Below are 27,414 nucleotides of genomic sequence, written 5' to 3' on the forward strand. Positions count from 1 at the left end.
AGTGGAAAGAAGCCTAATGAAGCTGATGGCGTTGCAGACACAATTGGACATGATTCTTAGGATCATTATTAAGAATGTCCAATTAATATAAATCAATTATATTCTTTTCCATCTATTTTCATATTTATTTTTTAACAATTATCTTTCTATATATTAATGATTAATTACATTTTTAAAATAGCATGTATGGATTAAACATCATAGATTCATTTTCTAACTAGCCAAATTCTAACTATTGAGATTTGCCGAAATTTAAAATACAACTTATGCACGCTTAAAAATCAACCTCCAAAATATCCATCTCTATTAAAATTCAAACTTATGATCCTTTCATTTTCATTCCCCTGTGAGTTATCATTTCATTAGTTCTAGGGATACTTTGAAGGTTTAAGCACTTGGAGAACATTTCAAGCCCACACGATCCATCCAACCCTTTGCTGGATATGCCTGATTCAACCAACCGACCATTTATTAGGTCTATACAACCCGCCCTATCCTCAAACCCAACTCATCCGATTTGCTCGACTCACTTGGAATGTTGGATTCGTCTGGTCCACCCACCATCTTATTTGTCTCTATTTTGAACTATGAAATAGAAATAATGAAATTTATTTACTTTTTTATCGAATGATCCCTCTCCTCAAAATTTTCATCTAAATATAAAAATGAAAACATAAAGAGATCCATTCTTTTTCACTCCAATGCCCGAAGCCCCTGTCAACACAATCTCCAAAAAAAAAAAAAAAAAAAAAAAAAAAATCAAATATATTAGATCTATTGTACACAATCTTATCTTATATTGTATGAGATTGTTTCCACAACTTGAATCAATAATTCGATTTAATTCTGAATCCATTTATTTTTTTTTATACCCAATCAATCTAATTGTATTATCATAATAATAAATAGAAGTTGGATGAATTTTTATATTCTATACAAGACTCCATAAGTGCAAGTCACAAACTATCTGTCGTAAATTCAAACTTGCGTCAAAAATGCTCATAATTCCTTCATCTCATTTCTACAAAGTCATACAACTTTATCATTGCATAAAGGCTCCCTTCTTAACAAGATTAGATGAAATTCTAGAGTGAATGGCATCAGTACCTAAACTAGCATTCACAAGCACAAATTGTTTCTTCAAGAAAAGTTACAACAGCTATGATAATTAAGTATTTAAGAAAAAACCTAGGTTATGTTTATCATAAACACAAAGACATTAAGCCACTCTAAGAAACAAAAAAAGGCATTTATTGGATTGAAATGGTTTCATGATCTCAAGAGTGAAAAAAATAATAGTCAACCTCATGATGATTACATTATTGAAGAGCATAAAAACTATAACAAAATTCTGAAATTTGCACATACAGACATCACAAGCATATAATACATGAAAGATGCAATCATGTAGTAGATGGAAATAAATTTACTTTGTATCAGGAGTTGATCAAACTCACAGTTTGAACTTTTTTTTTTTGTATCACACGAGATTTAGAGTGAAGGAGACGTAGGGATAAGCCTCTGCTTCGCCACCTATACCTGCGATGCTGACTTCGTCTTCAGATTTCCAGTAGGAACTGAAAAAACAAAAGTAGGAAACGGATCAAAACCATGCGATGTGATGCTCCGGCCAAACAAGGATTTATGGTCCAAGCTGAACGTGTTGATAACAGAGTAGGATTCACCTATTAACATTCCCACATAGCTCTTCAAGAATGCTGCGAACCTTCTTCTCGCTTTTCGTGGAAGGCGCCAAAACTACAGACTACAGAAAATGAGGAAGTTTAAGTCGACACTTATTTATGTAAACTGTGAAAGAGAAGGAATCTGGAAGACTGTGGTACCAAAAACATGGGTGGCAACCCATATCGAAGAATGCTCTCAGCAAACACTCGTACAGCACAGAAGTGCATCCAAGAACTGAAAACCTGAAGATGTACATGATACAATGGTACAGAAAATTAGACACGGCTAAAGTGAAGCCTTGTTTAACATATTTCATGCTGGCAGGTGTATTATTCTTGACTCGTCTTTATAAATGAAATCCGACTGTGTTTGACATACACATTTGCTCATCATACAATCATTAGCATGTGCCATATTTTCTTTTCATTACTAAATCTCAAAACAAATGCAAGCGTTTTCTATGTAAGGATCACCAGAAAGCTTGTGATGCATTTCCTCTATGGTAAGTTCTTTGGTAAAGCTCCCCTCTCGATCTGGATTTTAAATTAAAACTAGATGTCACATAGATTGTGTATTTGGTGAACAAAAAAGATGGAGGTTTTTGGTTCCTCAGAAGGCAGGAATTGTTCCGAATTCCCTCGGACCTTTCTTTCAGCCGCTAGTTGAAAATTTCGCATTATTACATTATGAATAAATTTCACAAGAGTACCTTATGAATCAAGGCAACCTAGCATTGAATTCAGAACTCTATTTATATGAATAGGATTGAGAAAGTTCAAAGTTGCCTTAAACATGAAAAGGATGAACATCTCAAACTGGTAAGACGATTGTAACTATCTTCAATTGTTTTTCCTTGTGAAACATGGTGACCTTGTGAATCATGGGCATGCTATTCTAACTAGTCTAGGCTAACTACAATTGTTTATCCTGATGGTCTTTCTCATTTTCTTGAATTATCAAATAGCTCTATTGATTTTGTTTTGAAATTGGATCTACTGTTGCAATTCAAAATGAGAAAAAAATATCGTGCATCCTCATACATAACAACAGGAGATGATCAAGGATATAGCATCAGATTTCTTAACAATATCTGAAGGGAAAAAAAGTTCAGTGATAACAATCTTCGACGAAGGGAGAAGTTGTCAGTGAGATAATTATCTTATATGTAATTTCACAAATAATAGAGGAATATGACAACATGGCAAAACAAAGATATATAGGCATATTAGATTATGTGAAAGTCACCTCTCCGTAACTGGCATAGCACCATTGTAAAAGTGAACTCCTTTTGCTGTCTTGGTCTTGCATTAATTTCTCAAGTTCTTCTTTCCTATTTGCTTGTGCTTCAGGACTATGCTCGAACTCGCGAATCTGAACCACAAGAAACATAAAGCTAAATTCTGCATTAACGAAGTTCATGCATTTGATCATCTGGAACTCAATAGAAAATATGTACACGAGTGAATTTCTGGTAAAACAAAGGTCCAGCATAATTGAGATTTTGCCATTATAGAAACTAACATTAGCAAACTTTGAGTAAAAACCACTTGCCAGAAAACCGGGATTTTATATAGTTATAGAAACAATAACATATAGAATCTTTTATGTAAAAAAACTTGCCTGAAAACCTTTCTCTCGTGCATTATTCCGGAAGTTATCAGCAACCTTCTGAAAGAGTGTCACTGTGTATAGAGCATACTCATTGTCCTCATGCAACTTTTTTGTTGACCTAGGAACCTGATCATATTGATAGCATCATGGACGTATTTGAAAACAATGATGGAGATTTGCACATAAAAGGTAAATAATCTTAATGGAGCATCTTCCATGAAAGTGTCTTCAGACATGCTGAACTCGCAAATGTAATAGTGCATTAGACTTCGTGATACTAAAAGAAGCAAAATGTTCAGGAGCATTATCTTCATCTAGATAGAAAGTGTTAACATACTCTAGAATCAAGAAACAGTGTTCGAATATGTCATCTTATTCCACATGCTATTCAGCATGAGGATCAGAAAAATAATGAAATGCGATGGATGGAACATAGTGGATGAGTATAAAACACATTGAAATAAACATATTTTATGTGGTAGCTTTGAGTTAAGCATCAGGGTTGGCTTGTACTATTTCAACATATGCAGATGCAGACACCAAAGTCCTCCAGAAGTGAGTCTACAAAGAAATTGGATAATTAATTTGTTATAGTTTGATAATTGGACAATTATATATACATAGTTCAATTTTGACTAGGTCATCTACTCCCAAGTTCAAGAGGAGAAATCTAATTCCCACAATGGTCCATATAATGAACAATGTATAGCTCAAGAGGAAAGTGGTAATGCTGCTGAGGTTCCTATTAGTCTATCTTTTGTCCATCAATTAAAAATAGTTAGCATGGTCTGCTCAATACGATTTCCAGTAAGACCATATCCAAAGAATTAAGTTTATAAATTTCTGACAAAGATATTTTGTCAGTTCCATTTTACAAGAAAATTCATTCTAGTTCAAAAAATAGGTATAATAAGTAAAATAATAATAATAGTAATAATAATAATAAAAATAAAAAACTGAGACTATATAAGCTAAATCATGTATGATAAAATGATTTACCACATAGGAAGTTAGTGTTTCATAGCTTGAGAGCCAGTCCTTTTGAGAGTATTTTGGAACTACAGCAAGAAGTGTCACCAAATGTTCTGATGTGACAATATCTTCTGGATTTACCAAATTGGAAAGGTCACGTACTGCTAAGCTGTGATTGACAAAAAGGAAAGTTGTACTTAAATCACATCTTTAAGGGAAACCGAAAAATCTTAGAAAATTAGAGAGTTTGTACCTTCCACTTTGTTTTCTGTTTATTGCATTAAGTTGACTTCGGATATTGCCGTACTCTGCAACACGAATCTGCAAAAAAATGCTTTTTTCAAACAATCAAGCTTTAATATGAAAGGAAACCAGATGACCACAGATGTGATCTTTAGACTCTACCAATAGTCAGGGTGAATTTGTTGCTTCATACATATGTGCAAATGATCAAAATCACACATATAACTGTGTTCACTACTGTTGAGTTATCAAGTTCAGAATAGTAGAAAACATAAAGTGTAGCACTCTGGCTTTCAAGTCTTCATTTGCTTTATTAAAGCCAATCTCGATGAAAAAACAATTGTATTAGAACATGTGACCCCAAATAAAACTTCTAACAGTCAGGTAACCCTGTCTTTAGAGATAAAGAAGGGCTATGGCTTTCTTTACACTGTATGCCTACTTTTTTTCCTTTTCTTTTTTAAATATTTCTGCTAGTTTTGGTGAATGAAGATGAATTGCGAGTGTTAATATTATTTTTATACAATCCAAATCAAAGTAAAGTGTTGATTATATTTTTAGAGATATTGTGGCAGTTAAAGAAGTAGATTAGATATGCACAATTAGGTGAAATTGAATCCAAAATCAATCTTTCTTATACTTGAAAAATAAGGGACAAAGGGATTGACATGAATTATTTCTCATTCTTATTATAAAATAAGGATTTGATCTATACATGTTGGTAATCTTCATCTTCATCATTGACTATAAATCAAAAACATTTTAATCAGAAAATGGACATATGACCAATTGGACCTAGTTAAACACCAAGATTTGGTTTACTGAGAAAAATTTGAGATCAAAATGAAAATTTTCAATTTGAATATTCATAAACAATCAAACGAAATCCATTTCAGAAAGACTTGAAACCAAACCATATTTATTATATATATATATATATATATATATATATAAAACCAAACTGATAAATCGATTGTTTTAGTTTGGATTTTTTTAGTTTGGCTTGATTTTGTAGTTTCAGTCTATAGATGCCCATCCTTAATAGATATGCAATACACATTTTCAGTTCTTTTGACTAATATTTACTTACCGAAAGAAGAAAAAAGGAGAAAAAGGGAAACAAGGGTATTCAATAGGGAGAGGAAAAAAGAACTGCATAAGAACATTTAGTAATTTTAAGACTCTTATTGATACATCTGCTTTGGAAAACTTATTAACATAGTTGTTAAATCAAATATGATAATCCATCAATTTCTTATGAGGTTCATGTCAAAAGGAACAATCCATCCAAGAAAACAAATTTATTTCAAAAAATTGATATTACTTGAACAGGAATTTCATGATATCGATAGCATCATGCATTCATGCTGAAGGAATTTCAGATGAAAATTAAAATCACTACACAGTTATATGAGAAAAGCCAGGCATCATAAAATGAAAAATACAAATTTAATAGTTCAATGTAGAAGAGTCTCATTTCTAAAATCCAATCTGTTAAAACAAAAGCTATCATCAGCAACAATAAGAGAGAATGGGGGATCTATAAATTGACCTTCATATCGTCCTCAATTTTCGCCACTTGAACATGAATGCTGTCAACGGTCTCCCTCAGAGGCGACATTGTGGGATACTTCCCTTCATCCCAAACAAATCTGCCATCCAGAAAATGTTTCGCATGATATTATCATTAATTCTTCCAGAAAACTCGATCAAAGGGTGAAAAAAAAGCTGAATTTACCTCGTGAGATAGGAATCAACAGGAACCCCATCTACAGTCAAAGAGCCTACCTCGACGCCTGACGCCTTCTCTAGCTCCTCGATTTGACGACGGATCTTGTGCGTCACTCCTTCGATGAACGCATTCGACTGTGTGACCGGATTCACAATTAAACGACGCATAAAGATCAATTGGAAAAAGGAACCTACCGACACGAAACAATTACCTTGACGAGGTCATCACTGATGGCGAGCAGCGAATCTAGGGTTCCGACTCGCAGATCCGGCACGTTGAACTGCGCCCCGCAAGAGCACCTTGACGATTATAAAGGCGGGAAGCAACAACAACAAAAACAAGATGCAGTAGAGCTAGGTTGATTACGCGATAGAGCGGGGTGTCGAAGGAGTTCTTCGAGATGGATTCGCGGAGGCGGTTCCAGACGGTGGTTGCGGAGGTGTGGACGGGGAGGGAGACGATCCAGTACCTGGAGGCTGCCGCCATTGGAGGAGAAGGACCACGACGCGATCGCCGGCGACGAGTTGATCGGCGGCTGATTCGCCTTCGGCCCACAGCACGTGAACGAATCGACGAGGTGGCGATGAACTCTCCTCTCCCAGAATTAAATGGAAATTTGCAGCTCACTAATTAGCCAGTTACTGCTTCAACTTTCTTTTTCCATTTTTTTTTAAGTAAATAATGAAAATTAATTTGTTTAAATATACTTTAATTTTTATTTTTAAGAAATAATTAATCAGCCACCTCACTACCGGTCCCAGGGCTACAATACCGTGATAAATTTGTTGGTGCGAAAAATATCCGGCTATCGAACTTAAATTTTGATAATGACAAACGATTTAAAGTTAAAATTATTTGTAATCTAATGTGTTGAATGAACTTGTAGGAAAAGTCCTAAGGTATCTTAGGCAAAAATTCTAGCTGCGGTTAGGTAGGCAGGAAAATCCTAGGAGGTGATAATCCTAGGCGGAAAGCCTTGGCGCGTCGAGGTCTCCGGGCAAAAGTCCTAAAGTCGGATATTCTAGGTGAAAATCCCGATGTAGACTCGGGCGCTGAGAAAAAATCCAGTTGATCTGGAAGATCGAACTGACAACAGGTATACTCTCCTGAGTGGAGTAGGTGAGGACGTGTTCCCCGGAGAGGGAACAATAGGCGTCGGTTCGATCTAGGATTTCCGGTCAGAAATCCGAAATCAAAACCGGACAGTCCGGAGACTGTCAAACACTTCTCTTATCATGCTTATTATGTGCTAACTTTGTTTTATATGATATGTTGTTGTTTTGTGGACTAACATAATTTGCAGGACGAAGAAAGAGCTCAAATCCCCAAATGAATAGTGACTAGGGCGCCTCCATGGAGCTTGGAGATGTCTCGGATGTTTTGGAAGAAGGAGCGCGTGGAGTCAAACTAGAGGCACCCTCAAGGAGTGTTGAGGCGCCTCGAATGGGCTTGAAGGCGCCCTCCATGGCGTTGGAGGCGCCTTCAAGAGGATGAGCGACGACTTCTTTAGTCCTTATCTTCGCTGCTGAATCGGCGGAGTTGAGGGCGCCCTCAATGGGCTTTATACCTGTCTCGACCAACAGTTTAGAGATCATCACTTTCTGAGCATCCTTCAATTGTTTGTTGCTAACGAGACGATCCGACTGAGCCATAACAAGACTCCGACAACCCAAAGCTGCGAATTTCAAATTCCTGTTGTCGGTATAAGTTCAGTTCAGTTAAATTGTAATATTCCTCTTATAATATTTGTGCAATTATAATTGTTGCCCCAAATAAACATTCAACGAGCATGAACCTTAAAATAAGAATCATCATAGATTTCGAACTAAGTAAATTATTGATATTCACAATTATTCTTGTTTACTTTATTTTCACTGCGTTACCCATTATTTGTCCGAAACGAAAAGTGAAAGCCAGATAGAACACATAATTAAAGGATGCTAGATTCTGTTGTCCGTCGTGCACTTCTCGATGACTTCAGTAAAATCAGACCGATCAAATTACATTAAAAATAATAATATTTTTTAAAGAGACATCTCACAACAATCAACTTAGTCACAATGTCACGGCTAGAGTTTGCAATGAACTTGACCACGACCTACCTTGACTATAATTTTATGGCCAAGAAATCGGTGATCATGATTGGTTATTACCACTTATTTTATTTTTCAAGAAAAATTATTTTTTAAAAAATATCCTTTGTGCTTTTCAAATATTATTGAAAGTTGAGCGTGCCCTGTCTTCTGTCATTCTTATCACATTCAAAAAACTAGACGGGAGAACAGAATCCTCCAACAAAAAATAATGTACCTTTGAAAGGGAGTTCTGGAAAGGGGGAAAACAGCTGCCATGATCTTGAGATCACGGGATTCGAATAGTAAAACCTGTCTCTTACAAAATATATATATAAAAAAAAATTATATATAATAGACTCAATATAATTTCCAATATAATCCTACCCTTCCTCGTAATGTTTTTTTAGAATGAGTAACTTTGAAAAGAAGTAACTAGCGTAGTCACTAATTAGTTGAAGCTCAATCACTATGATTGAACATAATTAACTAAGGATTATCATGAGACTTGCAATCAGAAGTATCAATGATTTAACAGCTAATTTTGAATGTCGACTTTGAATGACAATGCCCATGCTTTTAGGAAGATGTAGCTTCTGTTGGGATCACTTTAAAGTTCCTTTGCGACGACAACTTCTATAAATTCAGCAGGTATCAGTGTAGCTTCAAGGAAGCGAACTTGGATGCAATGTCCATTGCTTCCTCAAGGCGGGAGGCATCGTTCCCCTAAAATTTTAATGATTGCCTTAATTTCCAAAAACTAATTCAGTTAGTTTAGTTTTCTAGCTACTTACCTGGCCCTGTGCGATACCGTTATTCCCGCCGCCACCCTTCCCTTTGAGGGGCTTCATAACTTCATTTAGCCATTCTACCACAAGTCCATCCTTTGATCCATTGTCAGGCACACCGGCACAAACCACAGCTTTGTTTGATTCCGCATCAGTGCTGAATGCCATTGCGGCTAAACCCTACACAACAATGATGCAAAAACATTTTTGTATGAATCGATCAACTCGTGACTTGTTATAATGCAAAGAAACTAAGAAATTGTTACCTGTAGTTCTAAAACCTTCAGAACAGCTTCCCTCACTGCTGAAGTATCAAGTCCTACATCGACTTGTACGATACAAAATGTTTTTCCTCTTGAAGAGGCGGCTTTTGCAACTTCTGTTGCTGTTTTGACCGCTTTCATGATGTTTTCCTCAGCGGTCTTCCTTTTTGCTTTTCTAATTCGATCCTGATAAGGCGCAGCAAGAGAGGATGAATTTAGGGAACAAGATAGTCTTTGATCTATTTGTAATGTGGGATTTACCTCCAATTGCGAAACATCAGCTCTGAGATCTGCTTTTTTGGCTGCGGGAATCGCAGCTGCATCTATTTTACTTTTCAGGGATGCAACTTTCTACAAAAAAGTGAAAAGATAAATACAGAAATAGATACAGTCTTTCGAATCAACTAAATTACGCGTCAGGATTATTGCTTTAGGGCCTAACTGTGTACATTATCCTTTTATTCAGAATGTGAAAGAAGCATCAATCAATCAAGCTCATGAATAAAACCTTTATCAAAAAACTACTTCAAATAAAGAGAGAAGAATGATTTAGTCGATTTGTTACCCAGTGGTGGCACCTTATTCTATTGTCAGCACTGACTGGTATGATCCTAAATATTGCAGTACAATGATTCTTTGCAGACCTTACAATTTGTCATACCTGTTAGAATTTTAAAATCAAAATTTGAAATTGTTGGCGATGGGTTTTAGTCACCTATATGTGAGCTTTCGAAGAGGATACCCTACTAAGATGATATCATGTATGCCAACTTCCAAAACATTTGACAACCCACAATTATCAAATGTAAAGTATAAAAGAATTCCATACAAAGCTACCAGTTAATATTTCTGTATCTCGTAACGCAGTTCCAATTATGTAGGAAAATAGAACCGGAAAAGGAACTCAGGGAATGTGCATCGTGAACTTGTATTTGAAATATCCAGTAGTTGAGTACCTTCTCGAGCAAACTTCCTTCAGATTTGCATGCTTCATCTATTTCAGAAGCAAGAGAAGAAGCCAAGTCTAGTGCCTCGAATGCGCGAGCAGTTGTGACAGCTATAATTCTTCTGATTCCCTTAGCAATTCCCTCTTCGGACAGAAGCGCAAATGCTTTAGCGTCTCGAGTGTTAGATATATGAGTCCCTGGCATAAACAAAATATTAGGTATCAAAAGTAAAACACAACCAAGGATGTCGAGAAGAAAGGACAAAAAATTTACCTCCACAAAATTCTGTGGAAATGGATAACCATTCTTGATTATCAGGATCTTGTAGCATGTCATCCACTTTATGGCCAATGGAGACAACCCTCACCGGGTCAGGATAGATCTGAGCGATTAGGATAGAGATTTAACAGAGACAGGATTGAGTGATTGATGAAATCAAGAGTACACTTCATTGTCAAAATAATAACTTTCGTACTTCTCCAAAAACAGCTCGCAACCCGTTTATACGTTTTGCTGCAGCAAGGGCTGCTTCACCTGCATATACTTCTATCTCATCTTTTATCTGCTGATTAACAATTGACTCGATTTTTCTCAACTCTTCGGGATGAACGGGTTTTCCTGTTCGCGTGTTGACTAGTAAATTACAAGTGCCAAGAAATCCAAAATGAACTCTATAAAACAGAGTTGAATATTACCGTGCGAAAAATCAAATCTTAATTTCTCGGGAAGCACTATTGAACCCTTTTGATCAACATGGTTCCCAAGCACTTCCTGAATCTCAGTCAAATCACGAGTAAGTCAAATCATGAGTAAGAGAATGGAGGAAAAACAATCGTGGAAGAAAAAAGAAAAAGATATTGAAATTGTTTTCCATACACGAAGAGCAAAATTAAGCATGTGAGTGCATGTATGGTTTGGAGCGATCAAGGTGCGTCTGTCATAATCAACCTATTAACCGAACAAAAAAATTAAAAGAATTACGACATAAGAAAACATTAGTCTAGGATAGAAACAAAAAATTTATAATCTTTATCTGTTTTACCTTGCATGTTACTTTATCACCGACCATCAATGTCTTAGCCCCTTCCGCAAAAGATCCAATATGGAGGACAAAGCCTCCATAGACTTGAACATTGTTTACGTGAAATGATCCAAATGATCCTTCAATCGATCCAGTATCATATATCTAGTAATATCAAATTGAAAGTGAGAAAACTATGCTTTCAACACATGGGGGAAACAAGATGAAGTCCTAATATGCTAAAATAACAAAGTATAAGCCATAAGTCTGCATTCGAGTATCTAGATCTGTGAATGTGTAATTGGGGTTTCAGTACATTGGAACAACTGTTAAGGTGTAACTTCTAAAATATATGCACATCCCTCAAATCAACTCGCTGCTGAAATCCATACTGGCATTATGTGACTGGAAATGCAACCGTCTCAAAGTTAATGCTCTAAGAAGTTTGTTACGGGAAGTGAATCATGATTTATGAAGGTTAACGAATATGTCACGTACCAATAATGTACTTGAAGTCTATTAATGCCCATTGAAAGTTAAAACCCTGAATATAGTAAAAACCTATTGAATAGCAGAAGTCTTGTTATAACTATACAAGCTAGTATTAGCCCATATGTTACCAGTAAGCTACACAGAGAGTGCGAACTACCAAAAATTTAGAATAGGTTTAGATTAAATTTGTATCATTTCAATAAAAGAGTCTATTAAACCAGTTCAAATGCTAAGACAAGATGAAGAAAAGAATGATAAAACTGAACTAGAAACACTTTGATCAAGGAATAAAAACTTAAATTGTGCATAGCAAATTACCTGACCCCCTTGCTCGGCATAAAAACTTGTACTTTCCAAAACAATGCCAATGTCAACTTGATCAAGGGCTGAGTCTAAGAACTCAGTACCTGAGTATATAGCTTTAACCACACTTTCATGGTCCTGGTAAAAGAGAGACTCTATATTAAAATTCTGATCAATTTTGTGTATTTTTTGGCAATAAGGACAAACTACACCAATCATAACACTGATCGATATCAACAAATTTGCTCAAGATGAAGGCAGCCTAAATCACAAATAAAATATTTGGAACCTAGCTGATGAAAGGGGAAACTTACCAGAACACAAGCACTAAAAATATACTTGTATTTGTAGAATGCTGAATGCATTATAACCTACTATGAAGCAGCAGTGCATGAGGTTCTATATTACCATTCCGCTCAACTTATGTATTTCTTTGGCAGATAGAACAAATTTGACTACAACAATCACAACACTAAGCTGATATCAACAAACTTGCTCGAGATGGAGGCGAGCTAATTACAAATAAAATATCAGAATCTAGCTAATGAAAGGGGAAATTTTAGAGAACACAAGCACTAAACAGCTACTTACATATGTAGAATGCATCATAATCAGCTACGATATAGTAGTGCATGAGGTTGCTACAAATGTGTTGTAAAGGGTCACTTGGGTATGGGCAGAGACGTTATTTACTTGAATTTGATGTCACAAGTCTCAATTAGACAACCTTATTGTAGAACCATGAAAGCTGGCCCTCTACTAACCCACACATTGGGGTATATCACAATAAATAGTAAGATTCAGGAGAAGAGAATTTTTAACTACATTCCCAGTGAGATCTACATTCAAACCTGGTGCCATATATACTTGTAGCTATCATCTGTTGTCCCCACACCATTCTTATGCAACACAGAAATGGCATCAGCATCCATCACAATGGAATGACCAGCTATCTGGTAAGAACACGGAACAAACACAAAATAAGAAAAAGCATTATCATGGTAACAAAATTAATCTACCAAGTTTGACAGATGGAGCAGAAAATTAAGTCCTTTGTTTCCCAACAAATTTAGTGTACATCTATATATAAAACTACTGATTATCAACGAAAAAGTAGATAGAATTTTTTTAATCAATGAACAACTGAAATATGTTGAGTTAGAAGACTTTATTTTACACAAATATCCAATCACATCGATATAGTCGTTTAATATCTCTTTGCCTAAAAGGCTGAAGGCTGCGTTGTATATTTAAGAGCTTTCAAGAACACTTATCATCTCTCCTCTACACTCTTTTCCGCTGAACATCATGTGATATGGCTGTTAGGTTTTCTATCTAATGCATTATATTCCTGCACGCACCTTGCTGCGAGCACTTCTAGCCTTTTCCCTGGCTTCTTCCATAGCAATATTGAAACCTTCAACATCAACAGTCAGTCCTCTTTCTTCTGCCATCAGCTGTAAAATAAATATTCACAACAAAAAAAGAAACAAGTCCATATAAAATAGATATGCAAGAACTGTATATTCATACACATGCATGGGCACGTGCTCACGAGAAAGAAACAATATCCCAGTAATGAAATTGTAAATTAACCTGAGTTAAATCCATGGGAAATCCGTAGGTGTCCCACAAAATAAATGCCTCCTGCCAAAGATTAAAATAAACTCATGTAAAGATTAAAATTTAAAAAAAAAAACTAAGAAAATTGTAAGCAATAAAATTTCTAAAGAAACAATATATGGAAAAGAAAAGATCGGAAAAAAAGTTTTAACTCACAAAATGGGATAAACATTAGAAGTAAAAATCGGAAATGTATCAGACTAATTGTAATCAAAAGATTAAAGTCAAGAATTAAAAGACATTGGAGAGAACTGGAATACATATCAATACAGATAGGAACCAGGAGAAAGCAAACATTGGAATACATATCAATACTTCCTTAAAAAGGAACGGTCAAAGAGAATAATAGTTTCTAGGTAACCTCTCAGACAAATATCATGGGCACCAAGTGAATCAAGATATACCACCTGCTCCTCACGACAATGCAAATAACATGCAAACACAAGAAAAGTGAGAATCTCAACATACTAAAATATCTTTAAAGATTCCATGAAGGCAAACTTGTCGATATACCAAAACAACTGAAAACTGAGTGACATCTACAAAGCTAAAAAGTTGCGAGGAATTTAGATATAGAAAAAACAAGAAATAATGCATTAGCCAGTTCCCTCAATGTTGCATGAAACATTCACCTAGATTAAATAAATTGCATTTTTTGTGAAAATATCGCATCTAAAATTTTCTAAATAACCAGCCATCAAACTTGCCTGCCCGCTTATTTTACTGCCTTGAACATCCAGCACAGCCTTCTTAAACTTCTCAATTCCCTGTGAAAATACAATCACACAAAAAATTGGGCAGCCATAAACAGAGTTACTGACCTTTTGCAATTCATGTTGTTGCCATGCCTAAGAGTGTTGTTTGTTTGAAGCATATTATGCATTCAGATATTATGTAACAAAGTAAGCCTTTTTCCTTCAGCTATAACTAGTAACTTTCTTCATTTGGTATGTTCTGATAACATGTGGATTCCACCAGGGATTTCAAGATATAAATAAGTAGAGAGAAAAAAAAAAAAAAAAAGAGAATTGCACACCATGGCTTATCCAAGAAAATAAAAATACAAATAAAAATGGCACGATTAAAAGTGAACAAGTGAGCAAATGCAAGTCTGTAACAACAGGTAGAGACAATGCTTAACGTGAGAATATGTAGGGAGAACCAATGAGTCAAATAACATGAAGTCTTACTAGGCAATGAATGGAAAGCAAAATATTCTAATATTTTAATTTTTAAACTAGAGTATATCAGACGTAGATAGAGAATCTAATATGTGGCATGAACCATAGCATTTGAAAGAAACAAAAGAACATTCCTAAATCTAAATCTTACAATGTTGCAGATAATATTAGAGGTATTGAACCATGAGAATGGAAGCATATGAGGAAAACCAGAATCACCTTCACTAGTGTCCTTCCAAAACTTGCTTCCTCTTCTGCAATTATTTCTTGTATCTTACATTCGTATTGTCTAAGCTCTGGGAATACATCACCCATCACTCCAACAACAACACCTACAAGACTAGATAGTGAAATAGTACTGTGATTAAACAGAAGAGATGCCATAGGAAGTCCAGTAATAAAAGAAAGAAGGAAGAGTAATTGGAAATAAAGACACAACACAAGCTCTGTTGTATCCCAAACTTTTAATTAAGATTTTTCTTGAATTATAGAGATTGATCAGAGTTTAGTGGTCAGGTTTGAGGCTGAATGAATTTAAATATAAGTTAAACTTTTTTTAGAGGCTAATTTTGGTGCTATAGTGAGATTCAATTTGAGGTTGTTAGCTTCTTTGAGGTTGTGGTCAAGTGGAGATCAAGTTGAGTTTTTGAACTCATGTAGGCTCGAATTAAAGTCAATTTGGTTTTGATGACTAAATGTGAAAATGTTTGATTCAATGGGAGACCTTAGTAGCTTTAGGGGTTTAAAGGAGGATTACCTTATTTAGGGAGGAAACAGCACCACGTCTTTGTTCTTCTAAACCCGCCTCTCATCCCCATCTCGATCTCTTGAGCAACTCTCTTACCTTGCTTTTCCTCTCTTGATCCCAATTCTTCCTCTTCAATTAGATCAGCCTGTAGCTCCTCCCTCTCCTCTCTTTGCGAGCCCATTTCTTCTCCCTATGTGCAGTACAGGCACCTCCCTCTCCTCTCTTTGCAAGCCCATTTCTTTGTTAGTAATTAGCCCTAAGAGTCAATCATGAGATGATTAGGCCTTTTGGTTACTAATTGAGTTAGACTCAAATGAACCCACTCATTGGATTGAGTTCAATCCGAATTAGACACATTGGATTAATGGATTAGACTCAATGGATTAGATTTATTGGGTTATTGGATTAATGATTAATCCAATATAATAATTCAACCCATTAAGAGGAATACAAAGAGACAAAAAATCTATTTATATTCATCCAAATGAATATAAATAGGTTTTTTGGTGAGATTTTTCATTAGATGAGATGGGTGTCTCTTGATCTTCCTCCTCCTTCTTCCTCCTCCTTCCATGGCCGAACTTTCTTCCATGGCCGAACCATACTTCTTGCTAGCACAAGAAGATGGTTCTTCTCCGAAGGTTTCGTTCGTGGGACGAACGAAGGATATGTTCATGTGGATACCATAGAGGCGCGGACACTTGAACGCGCTGAGATCTGGATCCAAAGAAAAGGTTGTTGTCGGGATTGCGAAGGGCATGCAACAAAGATATAATCCTATCATGTAGCTTAGCATAGATTAGTTTATAGAAATTCTTTCTTCCCTTTCGCATGGATCCGCTGGATAAGTTGATCTAGTATTTTTCCGCTGCGTTTTCGCGTCTTCTGGCATGCTAGATCCCAACAGTGGTATCAGAGCCACTTGCGAAAGAATATGCTAAGTTGTCAGTAATTTTATATATGATATAGAATTGCATGATAGGTTTACTGTGATTTGCAAAATTATGGGTCTCGGCCAGACTGTGAATCTCGGCCAAACTATGAGTCTTGGCCAGATTTTATGTCTCGGCCAAATCCTAAGCCTTGACCGAAAGTTGGTGTGTGACCAACAAGGTTTCGGCCAAGAAAGGTGTTTTGTTGTGAACAAAGCGAAGTTGGTGTGTGACCAACAAGGCCTCAGCTAGATGTTTTGTTTAGAATGAAACATAGTTGGTATTGTGGGAAGTAGGGTCTCGGATAAGGCAGCAACTCATAAAATGAGTATGCAAAATATTTTTTGCTTCGGGGGCGTGGTGCATGGTTATGGCCCTTTAACCCCAATGTGATTGGATGTGTGTAATGTTGTAATTCATAATACGGCCTGCGTGTCGTGCCTTCATCCCTTTTATTCTTGTTGTAATTAGATTACACTCAAATGTAACTCGAGTTTTTTAGATTTTGTAATGTACAAAATTAGAAGGAGTTAGTCTTCTGGAAGACGGGTGAAAAGGAAGGAAGGACAACAACATACAACAACCAAGGAAGCGCTCGGAGAAGCGGCTTAGACCTAGGTTAACTTATCGCTCTTCTCATTGGCTTGAGAAGATTGTAATTTATGGGGGTCATAACCTTGTCACGTTTAAACTTGTGAATATGTTGATATATGTCATGATATGTCATGATGTATGTGATGCATGTGTAGCTATCGTAATTAGGTCATTTACATATGCCTGCCAGAGTTTGGTACTCATTACTACCTCGATCATCTGTAGTCAGGTTTGCCAAAGCAAAGTGGCTCGTTTTATCTTGGTAGAGTGCGATAGGATAATTGTGATGTCCGACTAACGACCTTTGGGTATGACTTAATTAAGTTACCTCAATTGGATTGAGAACTTAAAGGCATATCCCGTAAGATGTAAATCATATTATATTAGTCTTGGACGATTAGCCAAAGCTAACTCAAGATGAATTATAATATGGATTTCATAAGATGGGAAAACGAACAAACAATGTTGTTCACCTAAGGATACAAGAGTTACATAGGATGTAATTGGTGAACGTTGTCTACCTAAGTTATACAAATCTTAGGCGATTAGCCAAAGCTAACTCAAGAAAAGTATAATATGGATTTTGTCCAATTGGTACACGTTGCCTACCTATTTATACAAGTCTTGGGTGATTAGCCAAAGCTAACTCAAGATGAGGTATAATGTGGATCTTATCCCACTAGAATGTCTTTCCTTATGGATATAGAACTAGTAGTGACTTGCTTCTATCAAGCTTTAGAATTTAGTGGGAGAATCATTTAATTAAAGGCCTAATTAAATGGTATGAGTATGATACTTCTCTGCATTTTATTGTTGTAGACCACCATGTCATCTAGTAAGTAGAAGACACTATCTCTGCGATCTATCCTTGATAAGAATAAGCTCAATGGAGCTAATTTTTAAACTGGTATAGAAACATAAGAATAGTTCTCAAGAGAGAAAGAAAACTGTACGTCCTAGAGCAGCCTATTCCTGAAGTGCCCCCTGCTACTGCCACTAGAGCTGATAGGGATGCTTACAAGCATCAAGATGATGCATTAGATGTATCATGCCTTATGCTCACCACCATGAACTCTGAGCTTCAGAAGCAACATGAGAACATGGATGCTTATGATATGGTTAGGCATGAGAGATTTGAGATCTCTAAAGCACTGTTTCAATGCAAAATGCAAGACGAAAGTCCCGTAGGGCATATGTGCTCAAAATGATCGGGAATGTGGAGAATCTACAAAGGTTGGGATTTCCACTAGGCCAAGAATTGACCACTGATCTTGTCTTGCAAACATTGCCCAATAGCTATAGTCAATTTGTCATGAACTGCAACATGAATGAAATTGATAAACCGCTGCCTAAGATGTTGAGCATGTTGAGAACTGCTGAACTCAACCTTAAGAAGGCAAAGCCTAGTACCATTTTGATGGTGTCTAAGGGTAAAGGCAAGTGGAAGCCTAAAAGTAAGGGTAAGACCCAAGCCAAAGGAAAGGGCAAGACTCATGCACTGAAACCCAAAGGTGGGGTTGCTAAGGAAGGAACCTGCTTCCACTGTGGTGAGACCGGACACTGGAAGAGGAATTGTAAGGTATACCTAGAGGAACTGAAAAAAGGAAGAGAAGTGAGACTTCTGCCTCAGGTATATATGTTATAGAAATCAATCTATCTATTTCTTCTTCATGGGTATTAGATACCGGACGAATGTGCAGGGGCTGAGAAATAATAGAGTGTTGACAAAGGGCGAAGTGGACCTACGAGTAGGCAATGGTGCAAGAGTTACTGTTGTCGCTGTAGGAACATATTCCTTATCTTTGCCTACTGAGCTTGTTTTAGAACTTAAAGAGTGCTGCTATGTGCCTACCTTGACCAAGAACATTATCTCTGTTTCTTGTTTGGACAAGAAAGGTTTTTCATTTGTAATAAAGGACAAATGTTGTTCCGTTTATTTCAATAAAATGTTCTATTGTAGTGCACATCCTGTGAATGTACTCTATGTTCTAGACTTTGGCAAACCAATCTATAACATAAATACCAAATGGTTCAAGTCTAATGATTTGAATCAAACATATCTCTGGCATTCTCACTTAGTTCACAAAATGAGAGTTATATATCCCAACTCCATAAGAATGGATTTTGGACTCATTTGATTTTGAATCATATGAGCATGCAAATATTGTCTTCGAGGCAAGATGACAAAGACTCCATTCAAACACCGCGAAAGGGCTAATGATCTTTTAGGACTCATACATACTGATGTATGTAACCCTTTTAGAGTAGCAGCTAGAGGAGGCTAACATTACTTCATTATTTTTACTGATAATTTCAGTGAATATGGCTATGTGTTTCTGATGAGACACAAGCCAGAATCCTTTGAAAAGTTCAAAGAATTCAAGAATGAAGTATAAAATCAACTTGGTAAGAGTATTAAGATGCTTCGATTAGATCGAGGTGGGAAATACCTTAGCCAAGAGTTTCATGACCATCTCGTTAAGTGTGGGATCATATCTCAACTCACTCCACCTAGAACATCACTATGGAATGGTGTATCAGAAAGGAGGAATCGTACTTTATTAGATGTGGTACGATCGATGATGAGTCATACAGATCTTCCTTCTTTCTTCTGGGGACATGCTCTAGAGACAGCTGCTTTCACACTTAACCGAGTTTCATCTAAGGTTGTCATAAAGACACCATATGTGATATGGATAGGGAAGAGCCCCAAGATGTCTTTTATGAAGATTTGGGATTGTGAGGCTTATGTTCGACGACTAGTCTCAGATAAACTAGGACTCAAATTGGACAAGTGCTATTTTATAGGATATTCCAAGGAAACAAAGGGATATTACTTCTATAATCCCACACATGGTAAGGTGTTTGTTGCCAGAACTGGTATGTTTCTAGAAAGGAAATTTATTTCTAGAAAAATTAGTGGGAGTGAAGTCGATCTTGAAGAAGTTCAAGATACTAGCACTGACACCTTGATGGAAATTGAACAGGTACCACAAGATGTTGTGGTTCAGGATTTTGTTACACCACAAGAAGTTGTGGAGCAGCAACCTGTTCAAGTAGCACATGCTCTACGCAGATCTGATAGGATTCGTCGTCAACCCGAGAAATATTCATTTCTCTTGTCTGACCACGGTGATGTAGAGCTTATCGGTCTTGATGAGCCTACATCTTATCGTGAAGTCGACAGGCCCAGATTCGAGAAATGGCGGAGGCCACGAGATCCGAGATGAAAACCATGACACTAACCAAGTATGAACTTTGGTTGATCCACCGAAGGGATCAAACCCATTGGTGTATGTGGGTCTTCAAGGTGAAGACCGACATGGATGGTCATATGATACCTATAAAGGTAGATGGTGGCTAAAGGATTCAAGCGGATTCATGGTATAGACTATGATGAAACATTTTCACCCCGATACTCAAGTCCATTAGGATCACGCTATATCACGCTTACTACGATTATTAGATCCGCGATGGATGTCAAAATCGCATTTAACGGAATCTACTCGAGGATGTGTATACGACACAACCCGAGGTTTCAGAGATCCGCAGTACGCCGGAAAGGTTCAGAAGTTGCAAAGATCTATTTATGGATCAAGCAAGCTTCTGTCGGAATCTTCGATCCACGATGCAATCAAAACATTTGGTTTCATTAAGAATGAAGATAAACTTTGTGTCTACAAGAAGGTTAGTGGGAGCACAGTCATTTTTCTCATATTGTATGTAGATGACATACATCTCATTAGAAATAATATCCCTACTCTTCAGTTAGTGAAGACTTCGCTTGGGAATTGTTTCTCAATGAAGGACTTAGGTGAAGTAGCCTATATTTTGGGCATCAAGATCTATAGAGATAGATCCAGGAGATGGCTTGTTCTAAGCCAGAGTGCATATATTGACAAGGTGCTGAAAAGTTTCGTCATGCTTTGTTCTCGCCCAGATGTCTCGTATGCGTTAAATATAATGAGCAGATGTCAGTCAGATCCAGGTGAAGGTCACTGGATAGCAGTAAAAAATATTCTTAAGTACTTGAGAAGGACTCAAGATTATTTCTTGATCTTTGGAGGCGATGAAGAGCTGTTGCTATTGCTGTAAAGGGTTATAGTGGTGCAAGCTTCCAAAATTGACAAGGACGTTTCTAGATCGCAGTTAGGGCATGTATTGTACTTAAATGATGGTCTTGGGTATTGGATACTACAACAATTTCATCTCATTAGAGGGATCCTCGATATATGAGATATGAGGATATGCAGATAACCAAACAATGCTAACATTACAAATCCTTTGACCAAGGCTTTGGTACCAAGAAAGCATGATGATCACACTAGGTCAATGGATATGAGATATTTTGGTGATTGACGCTAGTGATATAAGGAGATTGTTAGTGTAAGCCTTAAGAGGCAATCAAGAGTTGATTGACTTAGGACATTTTGTATCATATTTCATCATTTCATTAGAAGGCAAAGGTTATGGTTATTATATTTACTTCAGTTCAGTGCCGAATGAATAAATATAATAATGTCCTTCGGTGGTAGGTTCTTATCTACAATAATCAATTGGTTGAATTGATAGTGAGATATTGTAGAGAACACTACTCTTAACTATTCCTAGTCGAGCATTAACATACAAGGACAATATTAATGCGTTAAGACTAGCATGTAGGTCAACGGATGATTTAATCTCACAAGTCATGGATATGAGATATCAGGTTGACACATGAGTATATATTAGAGAATATATTCTGAATTGACCCGCTATGAGATGTTTCATGGATCGTTATATGAGTGTCATAAACATTTTCATGTGACTATTGGTATGAATAGTCCTTAGACCTGAAGTCACTACGGTTCCCTACATAAGGAGTTGTGTACTTTGGTATCGTCAAACGTCACTCGTAACAGGGTGGACTATAAAGTCGATCACTGGGTATGCAATAAATTATGCGGAGGGATGTGAGTGATGTAAATGAGATTTATCCCTTCCATATAACAGAAGCGATATCTGTGGGCCCCTTGATTAGTAGGACACAGGAATGTATGGCCATACTCAGATAAGTCAATATAAGATATTGAGCTTATTTGTATAGTGTGTCTACTTGGAGATCAAGAAATATAAAGATTGATAAGGGGATAACACGGTCTATGCCTCATTAATCAATCTAGATATCAAGGATAAAGGGACTGAGTCATACAAGATAATAGCCACGGACAGGTTAGGTCGGATCTCGACTTTCTCGTCACTTGGGTAGCAATGATGCATTGCTAGATGTCACTCTTTGTTTATGTATCGCAAATGTCGATTTGGATACATTGCCAATGTTACGAGAGCCTATAGGGTCACACACAAAGAACATATTGGTTCGGAGATGGGTATTTTAGTTTGACTAAAATACTAAGGATATTAAGAATAATGGGTAAATTCAAAGTGTTGGTGTCATCTTAGTGGTGATTGACACTAGTGCTAATGGGAGATTGTTAGTAATTAGCCCTAAGAGCCAATCATGAGATGATTAGGCCTTTTGGTTACTAATTGAGTTAGACTCAAATGAACCCACTCATTGGATTGAGTTCAATCCGAATTAGACACATTGGATTAATGGGTTAGACTTATTGGATTATTGGATTAATGATTAATCCAATATAATAATCCAACCCATTAAGAGGAATACAAAGAGACAAAAAACCCTTCATATTCATTAGATGAATATAAATAGATTTTTTGGTGAGATTTTTCATTAGATGAGATGGGTGTCTCTTGATCTTCCTCCTCCTTCTTCCTCCTCCTTCCATGGCCGAATTTTCTTCCATGGCCGAACCATACTTCTTGCTAGCACAAGAAGATGGTTCTTCTCCAAAGGCTTTGTTCGTGGGACGAACGAAGGATATGTTCGTGTGGATACCATAGAGGCGCGGACACTTGAACGCGCTGAGATTTGGATCCAAAGAAAAGGTTGCTGTCGGGATTGCGAAGGGCACGCAACAAAGGTATTTTTCCGCTGCGTTTCCGCGTCTTCTGGCACGCTAGATCCCAACATTCTTCTCCCTATGTGCAGCAAAATAGTCGATAATAAGAGCTCTCTCACATGAGCAGTGGGTAAATTGCTTCTCAATCTGGTGTGCTACTCCACCTATCATGCTCATCTCTTGAGATATACAACAGTGAGGAGTTTCTCCTATCCTAGAGCAAGTAGACCTGCCTTCTAGGTGAATCTATAAGATTTCTACCTTGTTTAGGTAGGTAGAGAAGGTTTCTCATCGATTGTAGTCTTGGACAGCCTCTTCTAGTTGTGGAAACCTGATCTTTGTTTGAAGAGTTCCAAGGATCGAAAGATGTGATAGAGGGGGGTGAATATCACACGTTAAAAATTTTTCTTTTGCTTGTAAAATAAATCAGCAGCGGAAATCAAAATGAAAGCAATACAAATGACACAAGTCGGTTATTTGGTTCGGAGCCTACGTCAAATCCTACTCCAAGACCCGCGATTCTTGCATACCGTTGGGCAATCCACTATGATTCTTCTTTCCGAAATCTTCGGAAAGAAGCAATGCGTACAGATGCAAGGAGAAGATAGTAACAAACTACAATCTTCTTTTCAAATTAAATACAATGCAAGCTTAAATAAATCAATATGCGAAGCTCGACACTTCTGGATGGAGTAGCTTGCTTTGAAGATGAAGCGCAAAGTAGTAGCACGAGCAACTTTTCACAGAGATGAACTGGAGAAAATTGATTATCTGTCTCGGACCTTGAGCTCCCTTTTTATAAGAATTGTCATCGTTTGGTCGACCGATCCTCAAGTTTGGTCAACCAATCCTCAAGTTCGGTCGACTGAACCCGCTCCCTTCTTTCTTTGCTGAGATCCGATCTTTGAGCATTAATGATGTTTAATGGTTCGGTCGACGGAACATTGAACCTTCCCTGTTCGCCGAGATTCGCATTTAATGCTCCATTAATGAGAGATCTTTCGGTCGACCGATCCTCCAGTTCGATCGACCGATCTGCTTTGGCTAGGTCTAATCTGTGCCGCATCATCAAGATTCGATCGACTAATCCTCTAGTTCGATCGACCGATCAAGCTTTGATCAGACTGTGCTTTGCTTTGGTCTGAACTAATCTAGTCTGAGTTAGCCTTGTTTGGTCGACCGATCACGTCGTTCCTAGCAAATTAGAGTTAGGCAATTCCCTGCAAAACAAAGGTTAGCACAGTAATATAATGAGATGCATGAGTAGTAAAAGACAGTAACACTGTCTTGATCTCAACTTGGAAACCTTCCTGATTTCTTCAGTTAGATCAGCGACCTAGGGTTTGTTCCTTCCCGGAACACGACCTTACTTTCGCTCCTCTAGTTGCTTACCTTAACCTACCTGCCAAACCTTGGTCCTCCAGACCTGTTTGGACTTTGTCGCTTAGCATCGGATCAACCTAGGCCTTTCCCTCGATCTTCGGTCCTCCAAACCTATTGAACTTTCCTGCTAAAGTGTCGGATCCTCTCGACCCACTTGGTCTTTCTGCCTAACTTCCACGATCTGCTAAGTCTTTCCTTCCTAATCACGACTAGGACATTCTCGGTTGAGTAAACAACCTGCCCCCTTAGTCGACTTGTTAGATCACAACAAGACTTAATTTGAACCTTTGACAACATCAAAACTCAGGTTCGATTCTAGTGCACCCTGCACCAACAGAGTTTTCATAGGTTAGATTATGTTATGTCATTGAGTTGGTATGATGGTGTTTGCTGTAACATTACTTCATATCATGCGTGTTGACCAAAGTCTACCTTTTGGTGGACTAAACTCAGACGGATCGTGACAAGGTCTTCATTGCAAAATTAACAAAAATATAAAAGGTAAAATGAGTTTCAGTTCCAAGATAATCATAGTATTAGACTAATTTCCATGACAATATCAAATACTCAAGTTCAAGTAATTCATAAGAAAAAACTCTCGTATCCGAAGTCTAATCCATCCCAAAAAAGGCTCATTTAATTAACACATTGTTCATACGGACCAATAACCATCTCCATGCTTCATAATGTTCATTTAGATATGGAAGGTAACTTAGCTGAACTAATTTGGTTCTAGCAAGGTTTGAAATTTTATCTGAATATTGAGTATTATTTATAGGCTTGATTTGATCTAATTCAACTAAAACATGATAAATGTAGCATGAATTATATCAAAACATAGTTTACCTATAAAAAAATATTCACATTTAAGTTTAACAATCATTAGAAAGAGTGCCTTCATTATGAAAATAAATGTTGATTATAAACAAGATTTGCAATCTCAAACCAACTAAGGTTGTTGATAGATGTATGATGGCAGGGCGGCTAAGGCATAGGTCTATTTAATTGAGGCCCATCAACTTTTTTTATATTATATATCTGTTGTATTTATTAAATATAATATAATTGTGAATTTATTTTAGAAAATATGAGTTTGATCGGTAATAATTAAAATTATTGACTAAAATTAAGTTTTAATTTACATTTATTTTGCCAGATAAATTTAATTTTTATTAGCTAAATTATGGTCGTGGAGAAGACAAACGATGCATGTCGGGCAGCTTGATTTGGGCGTGCAGAAGGAAGGCCACAGCGGTCATGAGGTGCATGACTTGGGGCAGGCCGAAGCGAGTCGAGTCGGTGTGCCCAAACCAGCAGTGCAGGAGAGGCTTCTGCAGCAACGTGTGCATATGGGAGGTATGAAGCGAACTTGTTCGCTAATTCTTGATGTGAAATATTCAAAAACAAAATTACTTTCCTCCTCAAAAGACATGTATCTGTGTTCTTGAGCTCCAATTATAGCTATGTTTTTTATGATTTAGTATAATCAAATAGACATGTTTTCCTGAGATACAAGGGCACTTCAATTACCTCCTCCCAATCAGTGAATCAAGAATGAAGTTTGCAGAGCAAATTATACTGACCGTGTTTGCACTTTTCATGCAAGGACTTGAAACTCAAAATGTATAAAAACAAGACTCTAAAACATAAAAAAAAATTATCTTTATGTTAAATATTGATTTTTGTAGTCACTTTTATTCATAAAATCACTTTTATTCATAGAATTAATTGATTCTTCATTGACTCCACAAAAATATTTTTTTTAGCTAAAATTAATATCGTTAGTTAATTCTATGAATAAAAGTAACTGCAAAGATTATATTTAAGTTAAAGATAAAAAAAATGTTATTTTTAGAGTCTTATTTTTAAACATTTTGAATTTCAAGTTCTTCTTGCATTAAGAGTGCAAACACTGCAAACCTCATTCTTGATTCACTGATTGGGAGGAGAGGTAATTACAGTGTTCTTATATCTCAAAAAATATGTTTATTTCATTATATTGAATCATAAAAAACATAACTACAGTTGGAGCTCAAGAACACATATACATGTTTTTTTAAGAGAAACACATTTTTGTTTTTGAATATTTCACATCAAGAATTAGCGAGCAAGTTAACCTCGTGCCTCCATCTGCACATGTCACTGCAAAAGCTTTGATTTTCGCCATGCAGCCAAAGGTCCTAGTCACCAGTGTTGGATGCTCTCCCGCACTACCGGTTTGGACACACCAACTAGACTCGCTCTGGCTTGCCCTAAGTCATGCACCTCGTGACCGTCGTGGCCTCCCGGCTCGACTTCTTTGCAGGTCCGCCGGAGATCCACATCACCAGTCGAAGACAGCAGAGAGCACCACGTCCCCAGCGTCCATCGACTTAGCGCTCGGACAGGATCAAATTGGCGCCATATGTGGGAACGCACCTGAATCCGAGCAAAGACGATGGAAGAAGCTGGACGCCAACTCACGGTGACACTCTCTCCCGAAGAACTAGACGCGCTCATCCAAGCGCGGGCGGCCAAGATAGTCGAGCAACAGCAAAAGGCTCAAGACAATCGGATAGCGCAGCAGGCAACGTCGGCATCAGGCAGTCGGGCGGCACTAGACAACCGGCCGGAGCAGCTCTCAATATGGGCCAGAACAAAGGTCCGACCGGCACTCAGGTGGAAACTCCGCCCGCCCCGATACCGTTCCATTGGGCTTTATTCCAAACGCCATCAGAAGTCGCGCAAGCCAACCTCGACCGAGGCTCTTCGTCTGACGAGGCGCCCATCCGTGACGCAAGGAAGGGTAAGGCGCCCCGGACAGATTCGTCCCCCGAGCGGATCAATCGGCAATTCTCCGAGGTCATCCAACATTACCCAC

The 27,414-nt window shown here is 37.3% G+C and overlaps 2 protein-coding genes across 5 annotated transcripts in view; both read right to left on the reverse strand.

Moving 5' to 3' along the window:
- Positions 1–1,293: 1,293 nt before the first annotated feature.
- On the reverse strand, positions 1,294–6,864 carry LOC122031096 (V-type proton ATPase subunit C-like). Its single transcript, XM_042590166.1, has 11 exons — positions 6,611–6,864; positions 6,456–6,524; positions 6,251–6,378; positions 6,065–6,164; positions 4,523–4,590; positions 4,297–4,438; positions 3,307–3,423; positions 2,932–3,057; positions 1,845–1,928; positions 1,686–1,765; positions 1,294–1,577 (listed from the first exon to the last, which is right to left on the reverse strand). Exons 1-11 carry the CDS (start codon positions 6,728–6,730, stop codon positions 1,481–1,483), a joined length of 1,131 nt encoding a protein of 376 aa, XP_042446100.1. The 5' UTR covers positions 6,731–6,864; the 3' UTR covers positions 1,294–1,480.
- A 1,903-nt stretch (positions 6,865–8,767) lies between these two features.
- LOC122031773 (alanine--tRNA ligase-like) overlaps positions 8,768–27,414 on the reverse strand; it is a 34,984-nt gene continuing 16,337 nt past the window's right edge. For 3 of the 4 annotated variants that reach the window (XM_042590907.1, XM_042590909.1, XM_042590908.1), the window contains exons 7-22: positions 15,154–15,274; positions 14,461–14,520; positions 13,727–13,777; positions 13,492–13,587; positions 12,982–13,083; positions 12,146–12,268; positions 11,357–11,500; positions 11,191–11,262; positions 11,010–11,085; positions 10,790–10,932; positions 10,588–10,696; positions 10,324–10,511; positions 9,629–9,718; positions 9,371–9,553; positions 9,111–9,284; positions 8,768–9,042 (exon numbers count right to left, since the gene is read on the reverse strand). In XM_042590907.1, coding sequence (XP_042446841.1) covers positions 8,971–9,042; positions 9,111–9,284; positions 9,371–9,553; positions 9,629–9,718; positions 10,324–10,511; positions 10,588–10,696; positions 10,790–10,932; positions 11,010–11,085; positions 11,191–11,262; positions 11,357–11,500; positions 12,146–12,268; positions 12,982–13,083; positions 13,492–13,587; positions 13,727–13,777; positions 14,461–14,520; positions 15,154–15,274 — 1,804 coding nt within the window. In that variant the 3' untranslated portion in view covers positions 8,768–8,970. Of the gene's footprint in view, positions 9,043–9,110; positions 9,285–9,370; positions 9,719–10,323; positions 10,512–10,587; positions 10,697–10,789; positions 10,933–11,009; positions 11,086–11,190; positions 11,263–11,356; positions 11,501–12,145; positions 12,269–12,981; positions 13,084–13,491; positions 13,588–13,726; positions 13,778–14,460; positions 14,521–15,153; positions 15,275–27,414 lie in introns of all 4 variants that reach the window. The other variant, XM_042590906.1, reaches the window with a different exon arrangement.

The sequence above is a fragment of the Zingiber officinale genome, chromosome 11A (genome assembly GCF_018446385.1).
Source record: "Zingiber officinale cultivar Zhangliang chromosome 11A, Zo_v1.1, whole genome shotgun sequence".
In the NCBI taxonomy this organism is placed as follows: domain Eukaryota; kingdom Viridiplantae; phylum Streptophyta; class Magnoliopsida; order Zingiberales; family Zingiberaceae; genus Zingiber; species Zingiber officinale.